This window comes from Plutella xylostella, chromosome 17 (genome assembly GCF_932276165.1).
Source record: "Plutella xylostella chromosome 17, ilPluXylo3.1, whole genome shotgun sequence".
In the NCBI taxonomy this organism is placed as follows: Eukaryota; Metazoa; Arthropoda; class Insecta; order Lepidoptera; family Plutellidae; genus Plutella; species Plutella xylostella.
This window is the reverse complement of record NC_063997.1, coordinates 5,453,036-5,474,217: the sequence shown is the minus strand read 5'-3', so window position 1 is coordinate 5,474,217 and position 21,182 is coordinate 5,453,036. Positions and strand designations below refer to the sequence as shown.

General features: G+C 38.9%; 2 protein-coding genes and 1 long non-coding RNA gene across 3 annotated transcripts in view; 2 read left to right on the top strand and 1 right to left on the bottom strand.

Moving 5' to 3' along the window:
- Positions 1 to 5,090: 5,090 nt before the first annotated feature.
- LOC125489778 lies at positions 5,091 to 5,801 on the top strand. The gene is made up of 2 exons (XR_007267235.1): positions 5,091 to 5,271; positions 5,666 to 5,801. It is a non-coding gene; the product is annotated as an uncharacterized LOC125489778 (long non-coding RNA).
- Positions 5,802 to 8,639: 2,838 nt separating this feature from the next.
- On the top strand, positions 8,640 to 14,152 carry LOC105383137 (transmembrane protein 104 homolog). Its single transcript, XM_011553153.3, has 5 exons — positions 8,640 to 8,879; positions 10,975 to 11,187; positions 11,413 to 11,690; positions 12,086 to 12,297; positions 12,752 to 14,152. The coding sequence occupies exons 1-5, from the start codon at positions 8,802 to 8,804 to the stop codon at positions 13,507 to 13,509; spliced, it is 1,539 nt and encodes a 512-aa protein (XP_011551455.1). The 5' UTR covers positions 8,640 to 8,801; the 3' UTR covers positions 13,510 to 14,152.
- A 224-nt stretch (positions 14,153 to 14,376) lies between these two features.
- The window catches only part of LOC105383164 ((E3-independent) E2 ubiquitin-conjugating enzyme), a 31,808-nt gene continuing 25,002 nt past the window's right edge, over positions 14,377 to 21,182 (bottom strand). The window contains exons 24-28 of the mRNA XM_048626892.1: positions 19,803 to 19,912; positions 19,228 to 19,448; positions 18,527 to 18,724; positions 16,560 to 16,710; positions 14,377 to 16,246 (exon numbers count right to left, since the gene is read on the bottom strand). Of these exons, the coding sequence (XP_048482849.1) occupies positions 15,912 to 16,246; positions 16,560 to 16,710; positions 18,527 to 18,724; positions 19,228 to 19,448; positions 19,803 to 19,912 (1,015 nt within the window). The 3' untranslated portion in view covers positions 14,377 to 15,911. The remainder of the gene's footprint in view (positions 16,247 to 16,559; positions 16,711 to 18,526; positions 18,725 to 19,227; positions 19,449 to 19,802; positions 19,913 to 21,182) is intronic.

Here is a 21,182-nt window from a genome sequence, read left to right as displayed (position 1 = left end):
AGTTTCGTGTAACCTGCACCCGGCCCTGTGCTCCTGCGCTGGCCGCCGTCTTGTGCCACCTGCATCGCAGCGTACACCCGGCCCTGCGCTCCTGCCCTGGCCACCGGTTCGTGCCACCTGCATCGCAGCATACACCCGGCCCTGTGCTCCTGCGCTGGCCGCCGTCTCGTGCCACCTGCATCGCAGCGTACACCCGGTCCTGGCCCTGGCCATCGGTTTGTGGTACCTGCATCGCTGCATAGACCCAGCCATGCACTCCTGCCCTGGCGGCTGTACACCCGGTCCTGGCCCTGGCCACCGTTTTGTGCCACCTGCATCGCTGCATAGACCCAGCCATGCACTCCTGCCCTGGCGGCTGTGTTGTCCCACCTGCATCGCTGCGCACACCTGGCACTCCTGTTCTGGTTGCCAGATCCAAACGCCCCCTGTCTGGTAAGAGATTTAATGCTCAGCGGAACCGCCTGCACTATTGCTAGCACGGTCATCATCATCATCAGCCATCATTATGAGTGACTTATTTAGAAGGTATCGAGTAACGTGCGCTATTCATCAGTGATTTTGGCATATGCAGACGAACGTTTACTGCCAAGGTTGGTCATGTTAGCCATACAAGGGCACACCAAGGAAGCCTGAGTAACCACCTGCAGTCGCCGTAGCCGCATCGGCATGGATGACGAAAAATCGGGTAACGTGCACCGCTTCTAAAAGTGTTATAGCACTTCAATTTGATGCCTCCGCTGAGGTAGGGTATTCTATTAAAGCAGCTTTCTTCTGAACTGCCCAAAGTGACCTGTAGACTGCTCCTGGGGATAGTTGTGCAATCAATTTTTTATTTCGATGTCTCTGCTGAAGAAACTGTCTAATGCAGCTTTTGTTCTAAACTGCCTTAAGATCATTGGACTGCTCATGGGAATGGTGAAGCACGGTAAGTACAGGAGCGTTACTCTATACTGATGAGAAACGAACGAACGAGAGCTGTCGTGCAATCGGCACGTTTAATACATACAAACAGATAGAGCGGCTCGCGCCGCTGTGCACTGAAAGTTCGTTTTTCGTCATATAAAGTGACCCCCCAGACACTATCTTAAGTGTCATGACACATCGGCAGATTCCAGCTTTGAGTCTTTTCTTTTCTCGGCTGTGAGCAAAGTGAATCCCACCAGCGAGTGTTCAACCTAAAAGCACTGAGCTAATTCCTGATTTCGTGAAAGTCGCTGTTGCTATACCATACCGCTTCACAAGTTACCGAATTTATTATGATCCTACTGTCGGGTGCTCATGATCGGAGTGTCATCGCGGTTTCTGAGTGGCACCATATTAGCTGTCTTCCTTATGTCCCAGTGGATTGTGAGTGTGTATCCGAGCTCTTTGTTGAAAAATGCGTGAACCTCCTACGCAGCAGAGCTGTCTACTAGTTGTGTATCGAATAAATCGAGTAACGGTGCTCTTGCACGAGACGACTACCTTTTGGTAAAATTATAACTTCCACTATTCTGGGAACATGCATATACCTACTGTGTACTGTGTATCACATCACGTGTAGCCGCAGCCCTACTCAATGTACGGGGCTAGATAATAAACAATGGCAGTCGTCATTAAATTTCTATGAATTTCGAAGGTCATCATTTGGAGCACAATCCAAAGGGTGAAAGTAGGTACTTATTCATGCCTAAACGGCTTCTCTAATGAAAATGTATTTTTAATTCGATTCTGGCGCAAACGTTTCATAACTATTTTTCAACACTGTATCTGCTGAAACTACTTAGACTGACTGGTTAAGATGCAGACGTGCCGTTTTCACAGTTCCATTTTGAGTAATCCTCAACTGTTTTATGGATCTTTCAGTTAGTTACGTAACTAGTTACCAAGTAAAAAATTACTTGTGTCATGCTCGTACTCGCATCTCATTTAGGAGCTCTCTGGCCTCTAGCTGAAGGCTAAAACTGGTATATATATCTACTAAGCTAGTACAGAGTTATAACCGGGCAGCGGTGACATGGTAGCTGCTTGATTTATTAGAGTTTGCTGAAAACTTTCTAAATAAGTAATAATTATTAGTCATAATGCAATACCAGGTCGCTGAAGCAGGTAACCTTCCTTAGCTGGACAACAACAAGCCTTTTTGTTTTCAAGAGTGTCACAGTTATTCGCCGTTCCACTGTCATATCGATGTCCAAGGACTTTTTCGTGGGTATAGCTAACTACCTAAGTTTACCTATAGATAGCCGCAAGCTATCCGCTGTTGGCGAACTGTCAGTTCTGATTGATAAGTCTGGCTCGAGGTGGCTCGTCCAACTGTCCATGTTCCCGCCACCATGATTGTTGCTTCCACAGATTAGAGAGTCTATGTTGGCTGTCGTTGCATCTGATCAGGTACAACTAACATCTTTACGTACCATCTTTATTTAATCGAGCTATTTTATTTTGTTTTATCTAGGTTGACTTAATGGTTTCAAAATCGAACCTACAACAATGTAAGTAGGTACCTACCTACGTACCTTTGAAGTTGCAACAAGGCGAAGCCTTAAGGTTTTGGCCGAGACCTGCCCTTAGTGTTGACGAACATACCTAAAGGTGACCTTGTTAATGTTTTTCCTATGAAGTACTGAACATTTTACTTATCCTGGTGGCATGACTGATCATTTACTTACCCAGCTAAGACATGTTAGCCGGGTTTCATTTATCAACTATTACAATTGTTAGTGTTGTGTTAATCAATCTTTATTAATTGATGTCATCTACCAAGGAATGCTGCCAGAGCTCATAATATTCACACATGATGATACAGAATGATAGTAGCCCACAAAATCGGTGCAAAGGCTTATAAAATAACTTTCCTTCCTAGTAGGACTGCACAGGAACTCGTTAACCGCCGAGTTAGTTAGAATACAAAATTAGACTGTGTGTTACTTGTCAATCTAGAATATGAATATAGTGACCTGCATCATGTTTTGAAAAACTGAATACTTAGTTATCTGCCAGTGTCACAGCCTTCATCTAATCTTTTCCAGTAGCTGATGAAATGCAACAACAAATACAACAAATTCAGTAGCTGATGAGGCTGAGATATTTAGTAAAATTATCTTCCCTTCAAGCACCACTCCTCGTTCCAAGGACTAGATGCCGCGCCAGGTGTTGCAGGCCGTGTCGTCGTACAGGGCTGACTGAGCAGGTCCACGAGGCTCCAGGGTCGGCTGCTGCATTTCTGAGGTCAGTCCAGAATTACATACCCTAGTCAGCATGTGCTGACCTGAGCCCCAGCGGCCTGGATCGATATTCTACATTTTACAGCTTTTAAATATTGTTGCAAAGTATTTCACTGGTTCCATCCATTCGGCTAGTGTATGTTAAAAATATTGCCTTGACAATAACAAGATTTTGATCAATAATTACTTATAAGTATTGCTTTCGAAGAGGCACTGTGTGTATCCATATGTATAAATACCTACCCATATGTATAGGTACATACCTTCCATAACTTTCTGACAAGTCAGGAATAATAAGGAAGTACTTAAGTCTTATGTATACTTATACCTTTCTTTTTAGTATATCTATTACCTAGAAATCTATGCATTATAAATTTATAGATTCAAATATTTATCTACTGATATACTCATCAGTAGCTTATGGGTCACAGTTGGTTTTCTCTCCACCATGCGATAATAAACACATCTCACAATGTTTAACTAGGTTTCAGATAGGCTCAGACTACATAATAGACGCATTTTTCCTGAAATAAAAATGACATATTATGTATCTAGCCTATCTGAAACCTAGTCATTTCTGCATGGTGATATTACAACTGAGGCGCGCGGGCGACTCACTCTATTTATATAGGCACCCGCACCTTGCAAATTAAAGGTGGAGAGAAAAATGGACTTTATTTAACTGTCACTGTGACCCTTATGATGCCGAACACGGAGAAAGTCGAAACGCCATATCTCACAATGTTTAACTAGGTTTCAGATAGGCTAGATACATAATATGTCATTTTTATTTCAGGAAAAATGCGTCTATTATATAAATTAAAGCAAAAGAAAGAAAAAATTAAAATAAGAAGAAAGCAAAGACGATGGTGGGATAATAATAATAATAATAAAAAAAACTGACTTCTTTTTAATTATTATTTTATTTTATAGTTTTTAGTTTATTTGCAATAATTTTTAATCAAAAGTAAGATGCAAATGATACCAAAAAGTCCTACTAATCAATACGAATCATTCAAGCCTAAACACGAGGTATTTGCTATAATATATTTAATGTTTTATATACCGTTGAGGAGTTCCCTTGACTGCCTTCCGTTTCCATCATCAGATCAGCTCAAGGTCACCATCATATTTTTTTGTTACAAGAACTATATTTATGTTTTTAATTTCATTAGAATCGGTTAATATGTGTCCAAAATGGAAATTCATACCCTATTTTTACCCCTTTACCCACCCTTAGGGGTGAGATAAAATTCTGAAAAAAAAATGGGATCACCTGGGAGCTCAACCCAATACAAAAAAAAAAGAATTTTCAAAATCGGTTCATTAACGGCGGAGTAATCGGTGAACATACATAAAAAAAATGCGCGCCAACGAAAAAGTGTAGCAAGTTGATACGTCCGCCTCCCGCAATGCTAGCGCGCATACTGATCCATGGGCTTTTCAGCTAATACAAAATGTCACTCTTATTTTTCAAGCTCTAATTTTTTGTTTGTGGGCACATCTATAGATGGCGCTGTAATGAGAATTATAATAATGATAATTGAGTCCAAATAATATCTGGCAACATTATTTTACTATTATTTATTTTTAATACTGGTAATTATTAAAACTCCGGCAATGGTACGTTTCTTTACAGTCAAAATATTACGTCAAATTCAACTGCTATAATAGTTATTAAATATTTTAGTATCTAGTCATTCACGAAAATTTTATAAAATAAAACATTACATATATATTTATATTACTAATACTGACATCAATATGTTTAAAAAATATAGAATTTGCATACTTTAAAATATTTCAGTGTGTATATATCATTCACGCAATGTGTGCATAATACGGAACGTTATTTGTTATTACGGCCGCCATAATACAAATAACTTTTATGGATTTTTGTGATTTTATCGACAACTCTAGCTTTTTCGTGGACTCTGATTTGCCTCCTCACCTTCTGACCTTTGCGAGTACTATAATTGACCTTGATTTGCCTTTTGATTTGGATTTTGTACTATGGCGTCGAAACATAAGTGTTTTATTCCTGGTTGTGACCAGAATGAAAAACGTAAGTACCTATATTCACTAATTAATGTTCCGACTTTGGACGAGTGTTGTGTCTACCGTCGTAAAATTAAGTTTGATGTAATCTAGCTGAAGGATTGGTGCTTAGTGGCGGCTTATCAAGCTATGTACAACTCGGTTGCCAAAAGAATGGACCTGATACCGTATTCATAGCAACTCGGCGATACCGTAATGGATCGCGTTCGTAGTTCATCGACGCTCAAGCGAAACCAAGAGTAGAAACCAGTATCCCGCGCGGCATTAAACTATGAACTCCATATCATTGGTACAGGCCAGGATTTGAACCCACAGCCTCTCGATTGAGAGGACGAGGCCGTATCCATTACGCCACCACGGCTCTCCGTCATGCTGGTTAAATATAAATGTTTTTATTGCAGGTGAAACCACCAGTACCTTACATAGGTTCCCCAATCCTGATAAGGATGCTGGAAGATTCAGAAAATGGACCAATGCTATTGGTGGAATGTTATGTGTGGAGTATTATAAAAAAAGAAATAAATGTCGAAAACCTTATCCTGATGTATTAATTTATCCCCGTTATTTTATTCACGTAGGTATTTAATAGATACAAATAGCTAGAAATAAATCAAAATACCTATGTATTACCATTAGTGCTATATATACATATATGAAATTTAGTTCCTGGGCACATCTACAGCTGGCGCTGATATCATCGTGTGACTGATAGCTCTATTCTCAGAATAATTAATGTACTCTGTGTACTGATCGCTGCCAGACGTGTGGATACGTAGCGAACTGTTTGCCGAACATCCTTTGATCTGGCAAGAAAAACCGACACCGATGCCGAACACTGGCGAACACAAACACAAACAGCCAAACAACGACAAACACCCATCCACACGTCAGTGTTTGCTGTTTGCTGTTTGCCATTGTTCGCCGAGCGTGTGGATGGGGTATCAAACTTATTGCCGTATTTTTGTATGAAGCAAATAAGGCAATATAAATGTTGACCCTTTTAATGACAGTACAGATTCATTTAAAAGAAAAATACTTAAACACTATGATTTAAAATGTTGATGTTGGACACTCCTTGAATTGTATACCTAACCTTTGATATATAAAACACTATGATTTAAAATGTTGATGTTGGACACTCCTTGAATAGGCTATGTCTGAAAAAATTGAACAACGCTCATAATTTTTCTAATGATAGGAATAACCCTCCGTATCATCCTAAACAAATCTCGGATTTTCGCAGTTTACACACATACTAAAATTGTAACTTACACACAATGAATTAAAAATTTTGCAATGTTACTATAACTACATAGTTAATGAAGTTTTCTCCTGTTATTTACTTTATGTTTAACTTTTCGGCCCTCCAAGTCTATAAGTTTAGTTTTAAGATAGCATGTATATTTTGTTTCCATATGACTGTTTGAAGCCAAAATAAAAATAAAAATTTTGGCAAATGAATATCCAAGTGGGGCACTGAGCAAATAATCACTACGTTAAAGTGGGGCACCATCAATATTCGTCACTACGTAAAAGTGGGGTACCATCAAAATCACAGTGAAAGCAAGTGGGTATTACCAGTCTGGCGAAAGACATTCTGGAAAAAAATAAGTATGGAACGCGTACGAAAAATAATGGCGAGCACCGCTCACAGAGTACTTTTTACGCTATCATAGACATCTTTGGCTTTTGTCATCTGTCAGTGTCAATCAGTCAATCGTTTAGTTTGAAAAATAATTTTAAATCATAAATAAATTAAGATTTAACAGTTATTTATATATTATTATTACTGTGGATAATTAAAGGCTAAAGCATAGGATTTAGATTATTTATATGTATAAAAAAGTTAAAGTCTAATAAAATAACTGGAGGGTCAGCACAACCAACAATAGTGCATGAATGTTTTTTTTATCGATATCGATATTTTTATTTATCATTAGTACGCACAGCTCATCAATCAGAACAACTTTTGTCTACTAGTTTTGGAAATTAGCGAAAATCAAATTCGGATCTCCATACAAAAATTACCAGTGACTTTTATTATACCTACTTAAATAATATTTAATTGTTTAATAATAATTATAAAAATGTTGTTTGCAGATGTAAACAGTGGGTTAAGATGACCGGTAAGGAGGATCTGGTTTATGTGCCTATTGAAAAGCTACATCAACTTAAACGAATTTGTGGCAATCATTTTCTACCACAACATTTTAAGAACACAATTGAAAAAAAAAAACAATTCCATGTGTGGGACTTACAGCAGACACTTTATTTTATAATAAATAAATATAATTATATTTTTCCACTTTTATTTTATTTCAACATTATATCATAGCACTTACGTCAACGGAAAATCTCGAGTTTATTTTATGGATTATATTTTTGTGTTCAAATAGGAACATAACATAACGTTGAACCGAGACTTAACGTTGGTGTCATTGTGTAACACTGAAATCCTATTGTGTAAAACTGAAATTAAAGTAATACATACACTCGCACTTTTTTTTACTAGTTATCGATAAAAAATATCCATAAGAAGCACATCACTATTTCAGCGGGGCTATGTTGGCAGTTTTGTACGTCATAATTTTTGTTTTGTTGGTACCCTCTGTTAGTACGCGTGAATAAAAAAAAATAATACAAGTATTTTTTTCTTTTTTTCCCTTGTACTCCCATCTCTTAAAACGTAGTGTTCTTTTCTCTATGGGTATTACAATCAAATTATAATCTGTTAGTGGAGTGACAGTGAGTCAGTGACAGAACTGACACTGACAGATCCTCCAGCATCGACTGATGATTAGGGTTCGAAGTATCGGCGTCCGGTATCGATACCGAGTACTCATGTGGTATCGAGACGAGGGTATCGATACCGTAAAAGTATCGCTCCAAAAGTATCGATACTACTCAGTATCGAGTACTTGCGCAATAGTTATATTTTGGACCTTCACCAGCTTGAATATCTACTTTTCCATTGCATTTTTTAAATAGTTTTGGAGATACTAGTAAATGAATACAAAAAATATGCAAGATTCTGAGGTTTTAACGGATCGGTTTTGTTTTAAGACCTTTTGAGAATGAATAGTTTGAGTTCTAAGTGCACGTATGTGTTCCTATAAAAAAATCATAAAAATATAGTAGGTAGATCGTTCGAGGCCTATCATATTATAATGTGATGAAAAAGTACTCGATACCAGCGATTTGCGTATCGAGACGAGGGTATCGATACCGAAAAAGTATCGGTTCCAAAATATCGAGTACTCAGTATCGAGTATCGCGAACGAAAGTATCGATACCTACTCGGTATCGAAAGTATCGTTCGAACCCTACTGATGATCAATTTCTGGTTTTCTTTCCTTTGTAAAAAGTTTTGTTGTTCACGACACGAAACCACGAAACGAATCAACACTTCGCTGCATAAACTGCGGCTGATTTCCGTTATCACGGATATTAATTGATTATTACAGTTATGTGATAATTTATGCCTCATTGCTGTGTCGGACTGCGGGCAGCAATGTTGTGTTGTCGCGAGCGAGTGATATGCCACGATTCTTCTGGTTTCTGAGGAGGCGATTCAGGATGCCCGTCGCTGAGCCTGGGGACCAGTACTCGATATGGGTGAGTCATTTATTAATTATTGATTTTATATTAATTTTAATTGTAGTGTTATTATATTTTAATTAATTAAAGTAACCATATGGCTTAATTTCATATGAGATATTATTATGTTCTGCACGGTTGATGCCCGTGCCTTCATGCTCTGATTACTTTTATGGCTGTCCTCAATTTAGTAATTTAATATGAATGTAAACAAATATCTGTTTTATTGTAAACACTAGTGATGTAGCGAATGTGTGTTTTTGGACATTCGCGAATGCGAATGCGAATGCGAATATCTGATATCGATATTCGCGAATGCGAATGCGAATGCGAATATTCAGTTTGTGTTCAAATTTGGCGTCATTTGTATGGTTTGATGGCATTCTCGTACTGAACGAGGTACGTTCCGTTCTAGGCGCATTCCGAATCAGATTAGCCAATACCAGTTGCAGTTTTTTTTTAAAGTAGTTATACTTTATTTATCTCGACTCATTGTGACTGTGTGCGGTTTCTGAGGGTGACTTAGACGAAACATTAAATTTGAACGTAAGGTACGTGCCTCTTTTAAGAAATAAAAAATTAAAATGAGAAACAATTTAAGAATATAAACATGATTACCTACTATATTCTGCATTTATTTTTGAATATTAATCAACAAATAAATCATCAAATTAAATCAAGCTTCTTTACGGAAACAATCAGTTTCGCACACCTTTAAAGTTCTTAGGAACATAGGCACTTATCATGGCCCGATATTAATCAAGTAATTTATAAATGCTATCAAAACAAAAACCATGTTTTACTTAAAACTTAAACAAAAATATGAACTTCTTTGTTAATTAGTCAATTACTATCGGTTTTTGGACGTAATAGGTGGTCTATCTTCATGATATTAAAATAATAAAAATGTTCTTCTGTTATTCTAACAATTTTTAAAGTAAAAATAAGTTTTTTTACAAATTCACAAAAATAAAAACAATGATTATCTAAATATTAGCTTTATTAGGATTATATTTTTTATTTTTTTATTTATTTTATAAGTATTTAAATTGGAAAGAAGATACTTAAGAGATCGTAACGTTTAGTTTCAGTGTTTGAATATAACATAATAATAAAAAATATAGCCGAAATCACTCATTGTCTCTTTCATGTTCCAAAGAAACTATGATATTGTATAGTCCTGTAAGGCCCGGGACATCTTGGCAACGCGTGTGGTGGGCCCTCATAGGAACAAGGCGACAAGAACTAATTAAATTAAATGAAAATCAACAAACAGCGCTTAGCTTCTACAGAATGCCATTGAACCTACTAAAGTTTTTTATTTTAAAGAAATACTTATAAGTTTGTAAAAATGAGGATGTAAATTGTAGGCTATTTTTTCTATGGCACTAACCAAACATCAGAGCGAAATTACAACTTATCCGGGCGTTTAAAAGATTGAAATTTTGAAATTGGCCATCTTAGGAATAGTGCCATCTTTGGCGCACGTACCTTATTTAAATCTATGGCTGTCTTGCTCTGACACTACATTGTCAAAATACGCCTTTTTATTGTTTAAAGAGTTTATTAATTTTTAGGTCTTATGAAACTATTAACTAAATCTAATGTTTCATTTTCCAAAGTAAATAAATATGATAAATAAATGAATGAATAATAAATAATTAAATAATAATGAATGAATGGATTTTGACTTTGTTAACCTACCATTATTTTCAAATAGTTTTTTTCTAAAAAGTACCTACTGATATTCGCAAAACATTCGCACAAAATTTTGCGAATGCGAATGCGAATGCGAATATCCAAAAAAGTGCGAATATTCGCGAATGCGAATGCGAATGCGAATATTCGTTACATCACTAGTAAACACACAGTTTTAATATTCTTTTGTTAATGGTAAACAAGTTAGTAGACAGCATAACTACTATACTATTTACAAATGATTTCTAATCACCCATAATTGTAGGAAGATTGGGCAGCTAATAAATACTTACATACATGATAACTAAGTTTTTAAACACATACATAACCAATTCATTAAAAAAAAACTCTTTTTCATATGACAACTAAGATGCATGCCCTAATTTGTTTTTAAAGTTTTATTTTTCTGATCCAGGTGGGCCTGATATACATCTTCAACTTGATAGTGGGCACAGGGGCGCTGACACTGCCGGCCGCCTTCGCCCGCGCGGGATGGGGCCTCAGCACCATATCCCTGGTGTTCCTGGCCTTCCTCAGCTTCATGAATGCCACCTACGTCATAGAGACCATGGCCTGCGCCAATGCCGTCTTCAAATGGAAGAGATTGCAGACTATCAAGAGAGACAGTGTAGGTATTGGTTGTTGTAAATTATTCCAATGGTCTCAATTACTATATTTACTACATTTCAATAAAGTCTTAAACAATTTAAACTTAGTGCTGTTTAAGTTTTCCAATAAAAATGATATGACCTTCCACTATGTCAAGCATTCCACAATAACTTTGTAACTTTCACTAACTCTTGTCTAGTTGGTAACACATTATTGTGCACTTAAACATTTTAATTGATTTCAGATTCAAAACCATGAGGGAGATTCAGAAGATGACCTTCAGGATGAGAGGCCACATCACTCCAACTCCATTGGTGACCTGGAAGAGCCCCTGGTTTGCGGAGAGTCCATCCCATCCCGCTACTACAGTCTAGACCGCCGAGTGGAACTTGGAGAGATGGCCAATCTGTTTCTAAACCACACCGGCCGCAATATGTTCTACATTACACTCTGTGTGTATCTCTACGGTGACCTCTCTATTTACTCAGCTGCTGTTGCCAAGTCGGTTATGGATGTTGTTTGGTAAGTGTGTTTGTATTATTTTCTGATATTGTGTAGAGATGTGTGATATTTGTTAAATGATACAGTATAATAAAAGTTGGTTGTAATTGCTATGTGGAGGATAGCAAAACGTCACAGATAGAAATATACTACATGAGACACTAAAATATGTAAAACAGTAACTCTGATTATAATTATTACAGTACCTACTATTTGTTTAGTCAGGTGTTAGCAGTTATAACCACATTTTCAGTAACTTGAGTAACACTTACAAAAACAGTTTAACTGACCCATCAATATAATAATATGCTTAGCTAACAGAAAGATCCAAAAACACACTCAGAAGAAACTTTATTTCCTTCACATCTAAATGCCAAGTTCACAGCAAACCCTAACATGAAATTTTGCATTTATAGCTCAACAGTCCCATCCAACTACACCAACTCATCGGACTGGGACTCGCTGCCATGTTTTAACACGTCTACGTCAGCACCTGGAGTCTACACGCGCCTGGACTGCTATCATACGGCACTGCTCACCTTCTTCTCAGTGATGGGGCCTTTCGTCTTCTTCAATGTGCAGAAGACCAAGTATTTGCAGCTATTTACTTCGGGGATGAGGTGGCTTGGTAAGTGAAGAGTTTGTTTTCTAGGTGGAATATTAAGAAAATCTGAAATAATGTTCTTTTGCTACGTTCTAAATAAAAAGTATGTATGGGTAAAATCAAGGATCATAAAAACACTAAAATCCAGGCATTTACGTAAAGAATCATACCTATTTAGGATTACGTGCATTGTTCACATGTAATTAATTAAAATATATCTACTTCAAAACCAGATTTAAACCAATTTGTACAAATTACTGCACCATTAGTGTTGATAATGAAAAATATTGTAGGTATTGCATCTGGATTCTAGTATTGACGTCACTATATACGAGCATACAAAGTACAAACGCAGATTCGACATACCTATTGTGTAATTGTGTCCATGTGTTGACTTATCTTTCGTCATTATTCATTAAAACCACACCATTGTCTTTTTACACCGTGCCGAATTCACTACATACGTGTTTCCTTTCAGCGTTCGCGATAATGATAACTATGGCCATCCATCTGTTGATCGGCAGCGGGCCGCAGGGCAAGCCGCCCTCATTTGACGTGACCGGTCTTCCCACGCTGTTCGGGGCTTGCGTCTACTCCTTCATGTGCCACCACTCGCTGCCCGGCCTCATCAGCCCCATCCGCGGCAAGGCGCGCCTCGGCACCCATCTCGCCCTAGACTACTCACTCATCACCATCTTCTATCTCCTTCTAGCCTTCACTGGCGCCTTCGCGTTCGCCAACCTCAACGATCTCTACACACTTAACTTCGTCCCGACAGACAACGAAAATGTATTCTTAGAAATAGTCGAGTACTTCCTAGCTCTGTTCCCTGTGTTCACACTGTCCACTAGTTTCCCTATTATAGCGATAACGTTAAGAAATAACCTGCAAAGCATGTTTTTGGATACGAGTCGCGTGGAGTCGTATAATTTTGTTTTGAGGAAGCTTCTGTTTCCTGTGGTAGCGGTGGTTCCACCGTTGCTGCTGACGTATTTTCTAGAAGATATTAGTATGTTGATAAGGTTCACGGGGTCGTATGCTGGGACGGGTATTCAGTACCTGATTCCTACGTTTCTGGTGCTGTCTGCGCGGCGCCACTGTGCCGGCCTGCTGGGGCTCGGCGTCGTCAACAAGTATAAGAGCCCCTTCTCTAACATCGCGTGGGCGGTGTTCGTATTGTTGTGGTCTTTCATGTGTATTATTCTTGTATCCGTGAACATGTTTGAGAAGTCATGACGGTAGCATTCCTCTCTTTATTAGCTAGTTTTTGTCGCTATTTTTCAATGTAAGGATACCTAGTTATCTCATGCTTTCATAGTCTAAAACTAAGTTCAGAGAGTAAGAGTATGTGTTATATGTGTATAAACGTTACATTTATATGAAATGAGAATGCGCTTTAAAATATTAATTCCTTTTGTCGTATAAAATTAAATACTTTCTTGTTTATATGTAATGATATGTAAGTGTGGTCAAACTACATAATATTGTGCTTAATTGTGTGTATTTTTATATCGTTAAAGAATTTAAGAGTAACTTACTAATTACTATATCTCTCTTTTGAATATAAAAGACGAAAATTCATAAATAATTAAAGTTCATCTGACTACAGCAGCTCAAAACAGGTCTTCCGTTTGTCGTTTCATGAATACAGAAGTAATTCAAGTACTTAATGGCAAATAGATGCATTTATGTAACGAATAATATTTATTTTAGGTTTTATTGGTACTTTTAATTGTACTGTGATAAAATGTATGATTGAAAACATAATTAAATTACTTATAATCATGTTTTAAATAACATTGAAGGACTGATTTATTAATTTGAAATGTAAATATATTTTTTATATATTAAATAAACTTAAAATCAGTGAAATACATAACTAGTTAGTTTCATTAACATCAGAACCACGATGCATCCCTAACTTTTTCGATCTAAGTACATTTTATTATAGGAAATTTTTAGTTTTGCTGTAAGTAGGAACTTGGCTAAATCTGCAATTCTGGTATTAAGTATACCTGTTCCGAAGTATTAGCAGCCACTAAGCCAAGGAACATGTCATCTTGTAGCTAATTATAAAGGTTTCGGTCAATCAAACTAAACAAGTAAGGTTGAAGAATTATCTTTATTTTATTTATCATCATCATATACATAGTAGGTTGTCACTTATTCGGAACACAAGCGAGCAAAGCCTTCGTAGCTCAATTGACTTTGGCATAAAATACATTGTTTTGTGCAAATTGTATAGGTAGGTAGGTACATATCAGAATGGGCGGAACACTGGGCCAGTTCTCTATGCTAGAGCAGAAACCGACCATGACCAGAGAGAGTATCTCAGCATATTTTTACTGCAATAGGATAGAAAATATACTATGGTATTATTCAAAAGTTTAGTGGTGATCTGTATCTTTACCTTGCAATTATATTGGTTTACAGATCGATTTGGAAATTATTAAATGAGAATTTTGCCAATACCACTTCAGTAGTCATCAAAATTGGTCATGGTTGGAAACTGTCCGACAGTAATAAATTAACATGATTCCCAGGAAATAATCTCTCCGCCTCAACTACATCACAATACCATTTTAGAAAATAACAATCACTGGAAAAAATGTTTACCTTTTAAAATTACAATTACCTATTTGAGTGAAAATTTAATCGTAAAAGTAGATCGATAGCTAAATTTCAATTAAAAACTAAAGCATAACGTACGCATCTATATCTAACGAAATCTAATAAAATCTATGGCCAATTACTAAATCTTAGAAAGGAATATGATAAATTTCTGAGACCAATACATGCGTTTTCGCTAATTTCAGCAAAAAGTTAATCCTTTACAAAAGAAATCTGTTTTAAGTATAAAATTGACAAATAAAATGGATAACTAGATAAAAACATTGGCATTTATTTTACACACAACAATACAAACATAAATAACTTGAACGCCACATTACCATTCATTCCTAAAATATAATTCGAAACTACATAACATGATGATAGAAATTCGAAATACATTCGACTAATCCCTGTGGAAGTGATCTCCAGAATGTCTTTTAATAAATAGGTACCTACAAGTAGCAAACATCTTTGCTTTATAAATAACAAAATTTGAATAAGTAAACACAATAATTATTATCAATAGCACAAACAAAGTCCGCCAAAAACAGATGGTAATAAAAGTACAAATTACTTTGAAAAATAAATAATATTTAAAATAGCCTATAATTATCAATTTAAACTAAATAAATACAATGAATTCGCATAAGATCGAAATTTTCCATTTATTTAGACATTACATTCATAATACAGTTATTACGAGGACCGTTAGTAACATATTAGACGAGCAATATGAACAACTACGTCATCCGAAACATTCACACGTGAACATTACACTATTACAAATTGAATTCCTTTTTCATTAGTGAGAATAAAAGTAACAAGTTTTACCTAAACACCTATCGCTGAATGGAACATCTATATAATAATAATAATAATATTTGAAAAGTACATCACATGAATACTACCGGCCGCGGCCGCCTACGAACACCGAGCGCGGACGTCAGAGAGATCCAGCTGAATACATGAAGAGACGGCGCCTTTTAATATTATATCTACGTGCTATCTAGTGCGTGCTAGGTTGGCTATAAGGTGGAGGGGGGGATGGGGATGTCGTTGCGGCGCAGAGCGGTGCGGAACGAGTCGAGCGAGGAGCGCAGGGTGAGGCAGAAGCCGCGGGAGGCGGGGATGAGGGGGAAGTCCGGGGGGGGTATGTCCTCGTGGAGGGGTTCTCCGTTGGAGCAGGCGACCCAGGCCTCGAGGCGGCGGCACAGGCCGGCGGCGCGGGCACGGAGGTGCAGTAACATTTCCTCGCGGAAGGTCTCCGGCGGGTTCATGAGCATCTTCGTCATGGACTGCACGAGCTTGAGGAGGACCATCTCGTTGTACATGCGCGAGTTCTCCTTGCCTTGCTGTGTGCCTGGTAGGGATAGTAAGGTTATGGATTAGTATTTATCCTACTAATTATTATAAAGATTATAGAAAATTTTGTGAGTATGTGTGTGTATGTTTGTTCTTTTTGTTCTTCACGTCAAAACGACAGTACCGATTGTAATGAAATTTGGTATTTCGTTAGCTGGCACCCAGGGTTAACACATAGGCTACTTTTTATCCCGGAATTCCCACGGGAAAACTTTTTAAGGCGAAGCGTAGCTCGCGGAAACAGCTAGTCATGAACGAAATAGTGCGTGCCACAATCAGCGTCATATCTAGATAGACACACGGGGGCTCACCCTTCTGCTTCTCGTAGCCGGCCTCGTTGAAGTAGGGCTGCGCGTTCAGGATGAGCCCCTGCAGCGACACGATCACCTGCAGCAGCGAGCTGTCCGCGCCCCACACCTCCACGCCGCGCCCGGACCACGTGCCCAGCAGGGACACGCACACCTGCGAGTGATTAGATAAGTTAATAATAAGTATAATAAGATGTGCCGGTTCTCCGCGGCGGATTAAAGAGCTAGGCGCGCACGGATATATGCCATATAAAAGGCCTCCGCCGCGACAAAAATAGTAGAAAACAGCTTCACAGCAGAAAACAGGATGTCCGCTCAACGCAGGCTGAAGGCTTTTCCAGGGCAACATTTATCCAGGAACTTAGTAAAATTCAATACAAATTCAACCAATGTGACTGACGAAACGCAAAGAGTACGTATTCGTAACAACAGCAACATTAACAGTAAGGGGTATTAGTCTCTATAAACAGCCCCACTCACCTTGCCGTTCTCATACACATTAGGATTCAATCTATCAGTGCAATAAGAGTGGTATTGTACAGCGGCAGCGCACTTCCTTACTCCCCACCTACTAGCTAGATAGCTAGATGGCGCCACCAACGAAAGCAACTCACCTTCTCATCCTCATACAAATTCGGGTTCAATCTATCAGTGCTATACGAGTGGAAGTGACAGAGCGGCGGCGCACTTACATAGCTAGATGGCACCACCAACAAAAGCAACTCACCTTCCCATCCTCATACAAATTCGGGTTCAGCCTATCAGTACAATAAGAATGATAGTGACAGAGCGGCGGCGCGCGCGGGTACTCCCCGCCGAGCTGCACGTCGAACAGGAACAGCCCGTCCTCGTACGGAGTCTTGGTGGGGCCGGCGATCATCACCGAGAGTAGATCGATGCGGTCTGTTTTTTAATCTGAGATTCTAAATTGACAGGTTCATCAACAGTCGATTGTCCTGCCAATAGAACGATAAGTCACTTAATCGCGGGACAATGTAGATAAACCGTTCAGAATCTGTCCATTTAGTATCTGAGCTTAAAAATAACAGACCTTAGATGGCACGAGCAACTCTACTCTATCAACAACCTCACTTAGCTTCCCATCCTCATATCGATTAGGATTCAGCCTATCAGTACAATAAGAATGGTAGTGGTAGTGACAAAGCGGCGGCCTACTTAAGAACTCCCTAGCTACTAGCTAGATGGCGCCACCAATAAAAGCAACTCATACAGATTAGGGTTCAGCCTGTCTGTGCAATACGAGTGGTAGTGACAGAGCAGCGGTGGTCTAGTTAGATGGCACAATCAACTCTAATCCATATCCACAGCCCCACTCACCTTCCCATCCTCATACACATTAGGATTCAATCTATCAGTGCAATAAGAGTGGTATTGTACAGCGGCAGCGCACTTCCTTACTCCCCACCTACTAGCTAGATGGCACCACCAACAAAAGCAACTCACCTTGCCGTCCTCATACAAATTCGGGTTCAGCCTATCAGTACAATAAGAATGGTAGTGACAGAGCGGCGGCGCGCGCGGGTACTCCCCGCCGAGCTGCACGTCGAACAGGAACAGCCCGTCCTCGTACGGAGTCTTGGTGGGGCCGGCGATCATCACGGACAGCAGGTCGATGCGGTCTGTTTTTTAATCTCAGATACTAAATTGACAGATTCCTAAGTTCATCAACAGTCGTTTTTCCTGCCAATAGAACGTTACGTCACTTAATCGCGGGACAATCGACTGTAGATGAACCGTTCAGAATCTGTCCATTTAGTATCTGAGCTAAAAATAACAGACCTCAGATGGCACAAGCAACTCTACTCTATCAACATCGGACTCACCTTCCCATCGTCATACAGATTAGGATTCAACCTATCAGTACAATAAGAATGATAGTGACAGAGCGGCGGCGCACTTACGAACTCCCTACCTACTAGCTAGATGGCGCCACCAACAATATCACTCACCTTGCCATCCTCATACAAATTCGGGTTCAGCCTATCAGTACAATAAGAATGATAGTGACAGAGCGGCGGCGCGCGCGGGTACTCCCCGCCGAGCTGCACGTCGAACAGGAACAGCCCGTCCTCGTACGGAGTCTTGGTGGGGCCGGCGATCATCACCGAGAGCAGGTCGATGCGGTCCTCGAAGCCTCGCACCCACACCTGAGAGGGAGAGAGATGAAAATGTTATTCCACTGATAATGATTCGTGTATCTAAATATTACTCGCGCACATAAAGAAATGGCGTCTTTTTAATAGAAGGAGTGTTGACAAACCTACGATCATTAAATTACGGGGCCCGATAGGCATGAGTGCGACCGCCATTTTCATCTCGTTTCTTTATCTACGCGCCCTATACTGAATTTCTCACCATAACCTGAGTAGGTATGTACTCAATGTACAGTAACAAATTACGCATTCAGGGTTTACATTCCTCAGTACTATATTGTAAATCCATAGACAGCAAACACAGCGTGTTTATCCAACGTCGTTTGTCAAGCAAGAGTAGTTCAGTGACCCTATACGTCTTTTAATTCGTTCAATAATAAACGCGAGATTCTCATACTGCTACAAGGACGCCCTTAGAATCCTGTATTTTCATTCCTTTTAATACACCGGTTACTAGACTAGTGTATCTGTAAACATGGCTACGTATAGACGGTTACCCCGGGCGGCAGGTCGCTGTGGAGCAGGCGGATCTCGCGGTTGACGGCGGAGTAGAAGGTGCGCGGGTCGGACGGCTGCAGCATGGACAGGCGGAAGCGGTGCGCGGGCGGCGCCGCCTCCAGCACCTGGTAGCCCTCGCCGCGCGCCGCGCCCAGCGAGATGCGAGGGACCATCACTTCGGTTTCCTCGTCGGCGGAGGCTAGCGGCGCTTGCGGTGCTACTGCGGAAGGAAACGTTTTTATGTACCTAGTCATTTTTGTGTCGCTTTACTGAGTGAGTTAGCTTTTCTACAATAGGCAATACCACCATAGAATACTACTGTACTACCTACTAAGAGTATCATAGCTGCATAGATGGCACTCATAAAGGATCCGGGCTACATTTCGGCAATTTTATTTTTTATAAGACACACACATAACATAAACAGATAAAATATACATAGAATATTTGTTATATTCAATGATAATTTTCAATATATCAACTTATCTACTCCAACAATAGTCGGTCAAATGATCAGCTTGCCACTTCTGTTAGCAGATAAAGAGCTATGTCAGTAACCTTGGTAGTTAGTTACCTTGAGTAGCAGAAGAGCCAGCTGCCTCGTCTCCTTCAGTGACGACTGGCTTCGGCTCACCATCCTTCGCCTCCTGGTCAGCCATGCTCACGACCAGAGCTCCGTATTGCCTGCGAACACATACATTACATTAAAACCAACACTTATTGTTATCTGTACCTTTCAGTTCCCAACACCTGTTATAATGAGGTGTGTTAATTTTTACATTAGTAGGTGTAGTTGCACCATCACCAGTTCTTGTTGTTAGTTGTGCTGTAAGATTGTTATGGTCATGACTGAAGCATTTTGTCCAATGAATAGAAAGGTGACCCACACATCTTTGTAATGTACATAACGACTCATTGTCAAATAAGTTTGCGTTGTGCGTAATGGCTCCACTACACGTCCGCGGATGCACCTGCAGACAAATCTCTGCAAGCGACCACACGTCTGTTGATCGGTCAGTCTGAGTTGAATATCGGCAGACGCTCCTCGTAAACATGGACATCGAAACGGCAGCCGTTGCAGCTATTTATGTGTTTAGTACTTTTGACTACAACTTGAGTTTGCATCGCAGTCGAGTTATCAAGAAGAAGTGGAGAAGAAGACGATTCTGGTCTCACTGTCTGAGGCATCCGCGGACTTGTAGTGGCGCCATAACATACAGTTATGATACTTACATGAGTTTTTTTTTATATAGTTATAAAAACATTGATACCAATACCATGCAAATCACTCCACAAAGAAAGGGTATGATACGGATAGATAGTCAGGTAAATAAATACAAAAAGTAACCAGGTTTTTACGCAAAACTTACATTAAACAAAAATATAAAGTTTTATAATCGTGATTCTATCGACGGATTCGACTGGACTAATACAAAATTTCCAATTACATTAGATACAAGGTTTATTTCACAATCTTTACGGAACAGAGAAATTAAGTTACCACTTTTTACAGAGCAATTACTACAAAATAAAACTTGAAAACAATAGATAGATAAAAGAAAATATTGGGTTATTTGAAAGAAAAATCAAACAAAAGAAATGAAAAATGATTTTAGAAACAAATGTACACAGAAACGTGAATTTTGAAACTGTTTTGTTTAATATAAGTATTGCGGGGAGTGCTATCTGCACGAGGACTAACGGATTATTCTACGATGGATTATCATGCGCGACACATAGACATGGAGTCAGACTTATGTAATTAAGTTACAAAATAAATTTAATATTAAAATTAAAACTTACATGATTATAATTATAAGTTAGATTCCATTCACATTGTAGTATTAGCCGCTACAGCATCGGACATGTATTTACGGACTATATTTGCATGAATAACACCCAAGAAAATAAGCATAACAACACTTAGGACAAAAAGGACTTTTGAATCAGCTTG

Bases quoted from the DNA above. Each gene is read 5' to 3' on its own strand.
- LOC105383137 (XM_011553153.3), top strand. From the start codon at position 8,802: ATGCCACGATTCTTCTGGTTTCTGAGGAGGCGATTCAGGATGCCCGTC. The intron at 11,188-11,412 runs GTAGGTATTGGT...AATTGATTTCAG, and splicing joins AGACTATCAAGAGAGACAGT to ATTCAAAACCATGAGGGAGA. The intron at 11,691-12,085 runs GTAAGTGTGTTT...TTGCATTTATAG, and splicing joins TCGGTTATGGATGTTGTTTG to CTCAACAGTCCCATCCAACT.